Below are 12,313 nucleotides of genomic sequence, written 5' to 3' on the forward strand. Positions count from 1 at the left end.
GGGGCCACAACGCCCAATTTTTGATGATAATCTGTGTTATGCGGGTCAATCCTAGCGTGCTCACAGAGAAGCTAGCGAAATTTTAGCGCATTTGGTCGAGCCCTGAATTTAAACTTGAATATTTTTATAGACATGCGAGCGGCCTCAGAGTCGGGCAACACTGGCACACTCTCAAGTCGTGACGTAACAAGCTGCTTGATATGCGAGCGTCTGCATTCCGGCGAACGATTTTGTTCCATGGTCAGCTGCACGTGCAATCGAGCTATTTAAGCTTTCTTCAGCTAGGCATTGAAAGTGAGTGGTTTACAGGGGCTGAAACTTTACCACAAGACGACTGCTCGCTCCATGCAGCACGTGATGTCACACGCGCCATGGCGAAATGGCGGTAGCCGGTGGTGGGCGGGGTTCGTAGCCGCGACTTCGAGGGCTTATTATGCACTGAAATATTGTATTATAGTCCATATTTTGTACATGTACAGGCACAATAGACCCTCTACTTCTATTGCTTGCTGAAAACCGCTACTTGTTGCGGGAGCATGTCATGGCCCCTTTAAGGTATTCAAACTCCGTTTACTTACGTGCGTACTGCTTACACGATCGTCATCAAGTCGTTGTTGTTAACTATCATGTCGTCGGACCATCTCTCTCCTCATAGAGAGCTTCACCCTCGCCAGAATGTGACAGCGGTTCTGTAACCTAACTAACGGCTCACATATTTGCTACATGACCCCATCCGCTCCCCCCTCCCTTCACCTCCCTCCCCCATAAAAGAATGAAACAAACAGAAATGGCGTTACAGTTACAGTCGTTAACACAGAAAGATGGACCGTAAAAAGCGCAGGAGCGCTCGCACAGCCTTATGCGACGTAAAGTACTCTCCAGAGCACCGGAGCATAGTATTCCCTATCTCTCCATTCGTATTCTTTGCAACCAATATTTCCTACCCTAGTGCAGAGCAGCACACTTCAATATATCTGGTGTCCGGCACACACCGGAGTGCAAGACAACGATTGGATGGATCTCCTGGCTTTCTGTCTCAAGGAATGACCGGCCAAGCCGCTGCACATACCGCTCGAATGGACGCCTATACGACACCCAGCGGCACGTGAGGAGGCATACTCGAGGTATAGAGAGACTAGAAAGGCGAACTTAAGCTCTACCTCGACTCAAACTCAACAGGCAACACGCGAGGGATTCGCGCCGAATTCAGACTCCTACCCACAGCTACACAGACTTGATAAGATATTTCCCGAAAACGCAGAGACAAATGCCCATTGTGCGACTCCACAATGGGCATTTCGCTCACTCATCATGTTGTTCAGTTCCACGTTTTCCTCGTACTAAATTCGGGGCCTCATTTCATTACAAACACAAGCTGAGGTTAATTGCGGAAACTTCTTATTGCTGTCAGATTGTGTCTTCATGCAGCATCGTAGCAACGGCGCTGTTACAACCGTAAATACCAGTATAAATAGCCAGGTCGTAAATTAATTTTTCTTGCATTTGATTACCCCTGAGCATCATCAACTTGCATGTGAACATGACCTGCGAGACCAGTTAATGACTCATTGAGGCGAAGGACCTTCAGTTATTACGTGGACTACGTCACTGAGAGCGCCATCGAAACAGATCAGAACGCTCATTTCAACTTTCAGGCGTTTGTTTTGCCGACGATTGCTATCAGCGGTGCTCCCACTTGAACTTAACATTACCGCTTGTGACGCGGCGGTTGATCGGACCAGCAGTTCATGCGAATGAGGGTATACGGCCACATAACCTTAGACGGCTGTTGAATAGAAATCTTTACATAATCCGAGTATACTAACATCTGAGCATTTCTCAAACCATTGTGTGTGTGGCAGTATTATTTTGTTTAATGTTCTGGATATATTAGCTGATTCTGCAATATATACAGATTCATCTAAAGTCTCCTGTATCAGAAAGCAATATTCTGTCAAATCACCTAGATAATATGCGGAGGCAGACATAACTTGTACGATAAATTGCCATGTAGTTAGTGAATTGAAAACGTCGTAATTTCACTTGTAATTCTTCGGGAGACATATTCTAACCGTGGAGTCTACGCCAAGTTGTAATGAAGTTGGAACCATTAGCGTAAATGTTTTTAGCACCAATTTCTTGGAGTATTCGGTGAAAAAGAAGAAATCTCTTGCTTTCCTGCATCACCATGTTCATAGTGAATCTTCCGTTCGGACGGGAGTTTGCCCATTATAAGCTATACAATCCAAACTTTCTACAGCTTACTTAAATTTCGCTAGTAGTGAAAACTTCCACCTTCTACCTCGCGAGATTTGCATCGCAAGAATGAATAGTAATCACCCCCGTATCGCGAAAGAGCGGATACAGGGCGGGTGCCGAAAAAGGGGATCCTTGGCCGCGGAGCAATCGAGTTCTTGCTGTGCCGTCACATCGCCGCGACTGCCGCGTCGCCAGTGTTCGTTCTCGGGACAACACAAATGGAGCAGCAGCTGCCACGAACGCCTCCTGGGACGCCAGTACGTAGCACCACCGCCGAGACAACGCCATCTACGATCGCGTTGGATCACGATGTCACAGCTTACGTCGCTGCCGTGTCTTGCTGATTTCACGAGCAGACACACGACCAAGGTTGCGCTGCAAGGCGTGACTGAGAACATGAACATCAGGGGCGTAGCCAGAAATTTTTTTCGGGGGGGGGGGGGTTCAACCATACTTTATGTATGTTCGTGTGTGCGTTTGTATGCGCGCGTGTATATATACGCAAGCAAAACTGAAAAATTTCGAGGGGGGGGGGGTTTGAACGCCCCAACCCCCCCCCCTGGCTACCCCCCTGATGAACATACAGTACTAAAATGACCACTTCAAAATGTCTCGGATTCACGCGGATTTCCATGTGCCCGTTATTTTTTCGTTACTAAGCAGGAAACAAAATCCAAGTACATAATATTACAGAAATAGCATCTGTGCATACTCACTGAGAGCGCGGATAAACACACACAGGTGCTGAACACGTGCATCCGGTGCAGTTTTAGTTCGCGGGGTCAGCGTACACACTAAATACGGAAGTCGGCGCTTTAGGCACAAAGTTGATCAAGTAGACCGTAAGCTTGCGGCACCTCGATCGCACATTTTGGGACTACGGTGAGTGCATAAACACCCAGCAACGTGCCATATGTAGAATTGCCAGCATTCCCAAATGTAAGGAATCTAACGGAGCTTGAAGAGATGTCTGGGTTCTATTTATTAATTTCCCGATGAAGATGTTCACCAGAAATATGATTTCTCTTTCGACCATCTATAAATTGTCATGCGCCTTGGTGATTACCCGTATTCACGGATATTGTGCCATCACGATGACGTGCTATCTTTGAACGCTTTTTTTTTTCGGTGCCCGCAACTGGCAGTATTTAGCACGACGCAGAACGCTGTGTGCCGAGAAAAAAAAACGAAGATAGTTGCTATTGAGTACGCAGCTGTGTCGGCTGCAAGGCTGCTTGACTATGCTGAATATATTATCTTTTGTTTTGTGTGCTTCGAGTGCATGCTTGAGATGACAATTGTAGGATGGCCTGCTGCGTTATCGCGACAGCAGTCGTCGAAACATACCACATCAAATATATATATATATATATATATGCCGCCTATCCAGCCACACTGATAACGATGTTCTAGTGCTTTGAGGAATGAATTGGAACTCGTGAATGGTCCTGGCTGGCGCAATTACTCCCAATGAAGATTAAAAAAACGTTATTACAACGCAAGTATGCGTGTATCATCAGGTGCTGTTTTGGCCACACACGACTGACATAACTCTGCTTGCTTGAAATGCAAGCAAGCAGAATGAATCACCAACTAGCCCAGTCAGCCATTTTGACATAACTCGCTGGAAATGTTAATGTACACAGAGTACACGAGGCCACTCTGCCTTTGCAACGCTACCACTACAGTCGAGGACTGAAGCGCACTTTTGTCCTGTTAGAACGTGCTTGCAAAAAGACAGCAGCAGGTGAGCCACCGCTAAGGCTTTTGCCTCGTGGAAAGAGTTTTATACCGGCTCTGAATAGGCTAAAAATGGAGCGCAGTCCAGTTATATTGTCCTTTTGAGGCACTGCTTTATATTGCATTTATGGTGGATTACTGCTGCACAATATTTGGGCTCAAGACGTGGTCGCACCTAAGAACTTTGTTGGGTTCTTCGATGGTGTTGCTTCTAAGGATAATAACTGTAGTCGGGCACGACTTCAGAAGACCGCAGCATCCACCTCAAAGGCGCATGTAGACAAGGCTGAACCAATGAGCGCGCGCTCTACACTGACCTCATAAGGTCGGACGGTAAGCGACTTCGCCGTCGGAGAACATTGCCGGGTACACATGAGCCGGGATATTTCGTCACTTGCGGAAGCAATTGGCTGCCGCGCTTCTGTCGTCTGAGTGGGACCTCTCCGGGCTCCTTGAATTGTTTCCGACTGCGGCATCAGTACCAGGACGCTTAGTAAAACAAAAAAGTAAAGCGATTACTACGTTGTTGTTTGACGGCATTATTGCTTTAGGTGCAACTGAAACTCAATTTAACGAAGCGATCGCGACGCTCGAATCATTTCGTTAAATCGGGAAGTTAGTAAAATCACGGAAGGGATCTTCCGTTGTTTCTAAATATAAAACTTAAAGCTCCGTCGCCGGAAAGCAACCGCGGTGTTTTATTTGGTACTAATACACGCCTGCTCGGCTGAAAAGTCCCGAGAATGAATTCCTCGCACGCCTGTGCGATACGGGCGTGGTAGACGGTCACGTCAAGCTACCACACAGGCTGCCGATATTGAAAGGCAGGTAGAAAGAATGCAGTTAATGTGCGAGCCAGCAGAGCAAGACACTTATTTCCAAGAAGACGATCCCTGTCGTCTGTCGCATAAACCATTAAATAACGAAAGCAACCACCGTGTTCCTGTGGGAGTACTTGCAGGGACAACAAACCATTACCGCCCAGTGCCATTTGGTACGTAAAAGCGCTACTAACTGCGGCGTGTATCCTCGTCGAAATAAAATACTGTATAGATGTTTTGACGTGATAGCGTTGAGGGTACGTCCAAAGAAAAGACGTCTGAAAATTCACCGACGATTACGATACTGCCTAATGCGAATTCAGAGCGTAGACTCATGTTGGGGCAACGCCAACTGTGTTTGAAGTTTTCGCTATCCGCAGTTGTGGCAATGTAACATTCATTACATATTGCCACATCAACTGGTAGCGCTCGAGTGCTGCGCACACCACTCCATTCAATGCAGGCGTCGCGAACCAAGCGAAACGCCGACAGCCCCGTTAGGACAAGCAAAGACAGTCGCTTGTGCTTGTCCTGTAGTTGTTGTTGTTTCTCAGACACTTGACCCAACCCACTTCGGGGGATAGGCCATAAATCGGGCGGTGCCTTGCTTAAGAAATTCATTCACTTGCTGAATGCTAGCGCTTGTGTTCGTCCTGTACTTCTTATTTGTCCTCGTTTGTTTCCGCGCTATGCTACAAGCCAGCCGCAGTGCACGTGCCAGCCCTGCATGCGCACGAGCTCCGACCGAGGGCCGGCGCGCGTGACGGAGGAAGAAAGCGAGGTTAGAGGCCAGTGGTTCATTATGTCGACAGGCTCCGCGTTCGCTCTCGTTCGGTTACGCCACCGACGCCAATGGCGACGCCGCTCAGCGCAGGAACGGGCGCCTAAGAGCTGCGCTCTAAATATCACTGAATTTTTGCTAATTTATTTCGGGGAAAACTTCGTTTATAGAGTTTGGTCCTATTAAAACTTCGTTAATTTGAGTTGATGACAACATTGAACCCCATGGGTACCTGGGGAGTGGAGATTTCTTCGTTAGATCGGATATATGTTTAACGAACGGAAGAAAGTGTCTCAGACAGGCTGGCCGACGCTTCGATAGGAGGACCTATCTTTGTCAAATGTACCTTGTCATCCTCAAGGTGCATTTGACAAAAATAAATCCTCCTCTCGAAACACTGGCCACCCTGTCTGAGGCACTTTCTCCTGTTCCTTCAACCTATCCGTACTTTGTGTTTCCGCTAGGGGTGTCCGAATAGTGAAATTTCATCTCGAATCGAATAGTGCCGAATAGTGGCCAAAAATGTCGAATATGTAATCGAATATCGAATGCAAAGGATTTTATTGCAAATTGAAAAAAAGAACAACGGTGATGTTGTGCTTCATTTTCATGATTGCTCCTGGCCCAAAAATTTTCGGGCGCGCGTTCACAGCAGCCTTGCAGGGGCGTAGCCAGGGGCGGGGGGGGGGGGGGGGGGGTTGGGGGTTTCAAATTTTCCCGAAAATTTTCAATTTTGCTTGCGTATATATACACGCACACATACAAACGCACGCACGAACATACATAAAGTATGGTTGAACCCCCCCCCCCCCCCCGGAAAAATTTGTGGCTACGCCTCTGCAGCCTTGTAACTGTGCGCGCGCCGTAACGATGGGAGTTTCTGAACGAGTCGTGCGGTGCGGCAGTGGCCAGTGCACAGCGTGAACAAATTTTCACATGTCAAGCCAATCACAGAGGGTTTTGCAGGCCAAAGTCGGTACGTTTTACGGCGCTTGCGGCATGCGCGACCCAACTACGCAAGAAGTCCGTGCCTTCGTTTCGGAAGCGAAGTTGTGATGGGATTGAAAATTTTCTCGTGGGTTTTTTCACGTGCCTAAATGACATAATCTCCTTTAAAGTAAACTTGCGCTCGAACCAGCACATCGGTGAAAGTTTAACGAAAGGCTTACAATAAAGGCGTTAGCGTTAGTTTTATCCACCCCACCCTAACCAAGTTTCACCGTTGCATCGCCTTTGTCGCGTTTTAGATATTCGTCATGTCGAATTACTCCAAACTTCGAATACTAGTTATTCGAAAGTGGAATCCAATTATTCCATTAGGTATTATTCGATTCGAATTCGAAATTCGAATATTCGCACACCCCTAGTTTCCACCTGTAGGCTTCCATCCTGACTATGGAGTTCGTTAGATCGGGAAATTCGTAAAATCGGGTTTCCTTAGATCGACTTTTAACTGTGTTTGATTTTCTTACTTCCGTGTTGCCATACTGTCATTCGGAAGACACTCGACTGATATATATACAGCGCGTGCGATAGTTCTATGTGTAGTGGCTCCTGTCGTGCATCCTCCGACACATTGCATTAAGAAGTCTCTGTCTTGAATTGGTTTACATGTCGCCTGGATATTTTGAACAGACAAAAGAGTCGGTGTCTATCCTCCACTGTCCACACTATAGTGCATCTTTCGCTGCATCTGGCAGATCTTTTCAGAATTCCTAATGCATTTTTGTTTACCTAATTAGCTTTTTTTAAACCCATCCACAAATACGTGTTCTAACGTACATCGCACCCATAAAGATTACTTTATGGAATATTCTGCATTAGCGGACTGCCCTTATATGGTTTTCATAATCCGTTGCTTTCTTCTTTCATGATATATACGTCTGTATCAGAATTTTTTTCGACCTTCCAACCCTTCCTGAAATGTACGGGTGCACTTATTATGTTTTCCAGTAAGTGTAAACAAGTGTATATCTGCTCGTTTCTTATATTCACAACACCGACCACAATTAGCTTCCTTCGGTCTTTCTTGCTGGGACTCACCGCATTAGCTCTGCCGCTGTGCCGTTGCGCTGCTCATCTCGTGGTCATGGGTTCGGGTCCCCATTAATGGCCGATTCATCTTGATTTGTCATGATGCCGCGCATATTCTCAAGTTAATCAGTTGAACAGTAGTGTCATTTTCGTGGGTGCTGAAAATGACATTTGTCATGACTCAAATGTATTTACAAAATGACGGCTATCCCATTTGGTATACCGGCGACATGCCTACGGCGGTAAACGGGCGTATACTATAACGACATTTCATGATGCTATCACTGTGAAGGTTCGGCATCTACGGGTCACACTGTTCTGTCACTCTGTACTAACTCCGCAGAAACAGCGCGCAAAAAGCGTGGTCGCGCATTGAGGTTCAACAATGCCGGCCCTAGCTTAAATCTTGGCACACTTACTCTATCTTCGAAAGTGATCTCCCGAGAATAATCAAAATACCTGGAGTTCAGCATGCAAGAACCACGACGTAATTATCAGGCACGCAGTAATGGAGGGCTCAAGAAATTTTGACCATCTGTTGTACTGGACATCGTATAGCACATGACCTTCTTGCATTTCGCCTCCATCGAAATGCAACCGCCGCGACCGGGATCGAACCCAAGACCTTCGGGCGGCCAGCCCAGCACCGTAACAGAGAATAGCGCCCTTGGTATCCTCTATGTCGGCAATAGTTTCACGAGTCCCAACGTGGCATCACGCCATTGTGAACGGAAAGTAATGCTTTTGTTACTTTAGCGCTTGATCCGCTCTTCTAGGAATGAAGTGTTGTGCCCAGCAAATTCAAATATTCGGTCATCATTGGCCTGTGTGGTAGTTCATCGTCGTCCTGTCCCCCGAACATTCTTGCGCCGTGCCTTCGGCTACGCACATACGAGATACGAACTCCAGTTGCCGACACTTGCCGAGGAAAACGGTGATATAGGCATTCAAAGAGAAATAGTCTGCTGGTGTCATGTTAAGAGGACAGTTAAACTTTGTTTACCTTCGCCAATGACGACCTCATTGGAAAAAAATTTAAGGTGAAATGTTCCGCAAAATGCACCTTACAAATTCCTGTAATTGCATATACTTCAAAAGAGGCTTGGTGAGAGGTCATTTAAAGCGCATAACAAGCTCGCGAAGAATATATATATATATATATATATATATATATATATATATATGGTAAATTGTATCAATATTTATTTCTTAATACATTTCTAATTTTATTTTTAGGGCTTGCAGAAGCACGTGGTGAAGATGCAGAGGAGAAAGCCAGCCTACCAAATAATCGACGGAGTGCCGAGGTGCATCGCACTGACTCCCGACAGGCTAAGAGGGAGTCTCCATTTCAGAGCGAAGGAGGGCGACCTTGTGCAGTCGACGTTTCCGAAGAGTGGGACGCATTGGCTATTGTACATCACGCAGTTGATTCTCAGGAACGGACAACCGATGACGACGTACCAAGATTTCGCCAAAGAATGGCGCTTTCTCGAGTACATGGACATCAAGAACTTCAGCTCGTCTCTACCTCTGAGAACATTCGTTACACACTTGGCGCTGGACAAGCGTACGATGACGGAAGAAGGCAAGTACATCTACTTAACCCGCAATCCATGGGACATCTGCGTCTCGTTCTACCACATGATGACCAACATGAGCCTCTTCGGATTCCAAGATGGAAAGTTCGAAGATTTCGTCGATGCTTTCATAGGCGGCCACTTGGGCTACGGCGACTACTTCGAACACGTAGCAGCGGGCTACGCACTGAGAAAGCAGCCGAATGTGCTCTTCGTGGCTTACGAAGAACTCAAGAAGAACACCCGCGAGGAAGTGCTAAGGGTGGCGTACTTCCTCGGTGAGCAGTATGGTCGTTCTCTGGAGCAGGACGGTGCGTTACTTCAGAGCCTGCTGGAGAGATCGCAGATCAATTACATGCGCAACGTGGTGGTTCTTGACTTGACCGGTAAAGATAACCCGCAGTGGAACGAGGTGCTTTCGCGCGCCAAGGTCACCTGCATCGAAGGCCATGAAGGGGACGAGAACAAGTACGCGTACGTGAGGACTGGCAAGGTTGGAGGCTGGAGGGATCACTTCACGCCCGATCTGCTCCGGAAGATGGAGAGTCGGATTCTGGAAGCCGAGAAGCAGTCAACCTTCATGGACCTCTGGAAGGACCTCAGGGCTGAAACGCTCACACGCATGCGAGATGCCGAATAAAAAGCCCTGTACTTTTACGCTTGCAAAAGAATTTGTGCACTGATAGGATAGGGAGAAACATATTATAGTCTCTAAGGCCGGTTTTCTTTAATAACGCAACAAAGTTTTCAACACCTTCTCAGTTGAGAACAAACTCAGCCCGTGTTCCAGAACCAGAAGGCAGTGGGCTCGACCACATTGGGAAGCCCAGCTTTCAGGCCTGCCCCGCAACGCGTTCAACCGGACCAGAAAGATCGTCAAAGTCCACGGTTTTCTGCACTAAGAAGATTGAATTGACAGCGGAGCTAGTTGGTCTTGATTCATTTTCAGTAGATTTGCACAGTGCAAAATACAACTCGTATGGCAAAGAACCACACATGACCATCGCTGTTTATTTCGCTCTCTCTCTCTTTCTCCATATATATATATATATATATATATATATATATATATATATATATATATATATATATACACGGCCGATGGAGTGTGGGAGGCTTGCGCCCCCACTCGCGAACAAGTTGGTACGCCGCTGAGACAGGATATAATTTTCGATCTCTCACATCGTCTTTTATGGAACTGAACTTCAGTACTTTGACGTTTCATTCCTCAAGGGTTATGACAGCATGTACTAGACATGAATGATGGGCAGGCGCAAAGAAAACTCTAAGAAAAGCGCGCCGGGGGCAGCCTAGACATTTGCGCCGGGCATAAAATCACCGGCGGCGGCGCGCCGGTGTTTCCACCTCTGGCGGCGGCGCGTGAACGGCGCGGGGTTCATCGGACCGGCGGCGGCGCGGCGCGGGGGGGGGGGGGGGGGCGAAGCAGTGAGTGAGATAAGTACACGCCTTAATGTTACATGAACGAGGGCTAGCAGCTAACACTTTTTGATCCGATCTCACTCAACTCTACAAAACGCTGGTGTATGGCAATGAGGCCGCTCCAGGGAGAGAAGCGCTTTTCGGTCAATTTGTCGTATCAGAGGTCCGAGCGCGAAGCAGTGAGGGCATACGAGCCGTTCGCTGGGGGATGTCTGCCGAAATAGCGCGCGTGCCAGCGCTCTCGACCGCGCCCTTATAGTCAAAGTTCACAGTTGATGCTATAGTTACGCAGTCCCTCTCCCCAGACATCCCTTCCTACTCCTTCGCCCAGCAAATGACGGGCGGGGCGTTTCCTTCTGCTTGAGGAGCAATCGACGGCAGGCCTCGCACACGGGTTAATGTTATTCCGTGTGGCGGAGATGGCCAGCTTGTTTCATCTCTGCTTTAGCCATGTTCCTTGCCAACGCTCGCGAGCTTTTACTCGCGGGTAAAACATACAATGCGCGGAGCGATGTTATCGATTTAGAGTTTACACGCTCCACCAAGTGCTTCCGTTAAGGATATGACGTTGATAAAACGGACGCCAACGGGTGAGAAATATTCAACCAAGAAAAATATCCGCCTCGAGGAATCGAACCCACGACCTCGCGATCGTGACGGTAAGCGCCCGATGCTCAACCGACTAAGCTACCAGGCAGATGCTGGGCACCTCACGAACGTGCCTTATATCTCTCACAGATTCTCTCTCGCACAGTGCTCTCTATTGGCGGTGTAAGTAGGCAGGGCGGAGCGGGGCGTTGCCGCCGTCTGTGAGAGATGAAAAAAAGTCATGCGTCACAATCGACACTTGCTAGTGCTTACTACGAGATTGCGCGCGATATCGGAGGTCACGGTTAAAGCGTCTGGATACCAGCGACTCGAGGGACACTGGCCACGCTGGCGTCGCAGAGGCACCCTAGACGCAGTTACGTCATTTGCCTTTCGCTTCGTATTAGTGTGCGCCGGCTAATCAGAGTAGTGCAGCTTCCACATGCACCAACGGGATTTCTCCACCACAGACTGCTTCGATTGCGAGAGGACCGACTAACAAAACTGCTGCAATACGCGTTGCAGAAAGGACACGACTTCTACGGGTGAATTTCGTGCCTTTGTAGAGCGAGACAAAGGCCAGCGGGACGCACGTGTTTGCGGCTCAAGCTACGAACCTCTGCCTGCCGTGTTGCTCAAGCGCAGTGTGGTAGTGTGTGCATAAGCACAGGCGTCAGTTACCCATTGCTAGAACACGCACACCGTGCCGTTTCTCTCCTTACTTGACGACGTTCTGAACAAGTGCATATCGGGTACCAGTGTTGATTATGACCTTGTTGATGTCATGTCTACGCGGGATTCACGATTCGCTGTGTCCAAATATATGTTCACAACTTCAGCTACCACAACGGTTTAATCATGATCATGGGCGTTACTCGTCGCGATGGAAGCCTGCCACTAGGCGTCAATATGGGTGCATCTACGTCAAGCGTTGCTATTGGCCGCGAGATCGAGCGGAGTCGCCACCTCGCGGCTTCTGACTGAACCGCGCCTAGCGTGGATAGCTCCATGCGTCGTCTGCTAGCCACGCTGTGTTTGCATGTGTGCGTACGTCATGCAGGTCCTCAAAA

General features: G+C 48.0%; 1 protein-coding gene across 1 annotated transcript; it reads left to right on the top strand.

Moving 5' to 3' along the window:
* Nucleotides 1–3,080: 3,080 nt before the first annotated feature.
* LOC119390508 (sulfotransferase 1E1) lies at nt 3,081–9,888 on the top strand. The gene is made up of 2 exons (XM_037658120.1): nt 3,081–3,141; nt 8,872–9,888. Exon 2 carries the CDS (start codon nt 8,896–8,898, stop codon nt 9,853–9,855), a length of 960 nt encoding a protein of 319 aa, XP_037514048.1. The 5' UTR covers nt 3,081–3,141; nt 8,872–8,895; the 3' UTR covers nt 9,856–9,888.
* The last annotated feature ends 2,425 nt before the right edge of the window (nt 9,889–12,313 follow it).

This window comes from Rhipicephalus sanguineus, chromosome 4 (assembly GCF_013339695.2).
Source record: "Rhipicephalus sanguineus isolate Rsan-2018 chromosome 4, BIME_Rsan_1.4, whole genome shotgun sequence".
NCBI classification, from domain to species: domain Eukaryota; kingdom Metazoa; phylum Arthropoda; class Arachnida; order Ixodida; family Ixodidae; genus Rhipicephalus; species Rhipicephalus sanguineus.

Bases quoted from the DNA above. Each gene is read 5' to 3' on its own strand.
- LOC119390508 (XM_037658120.1), top strand. From the start codon at position 8,896: ATGCAGAGGAGAAAGCCAGCCTACCAAATAATCGACGGAGTGCCGAGG.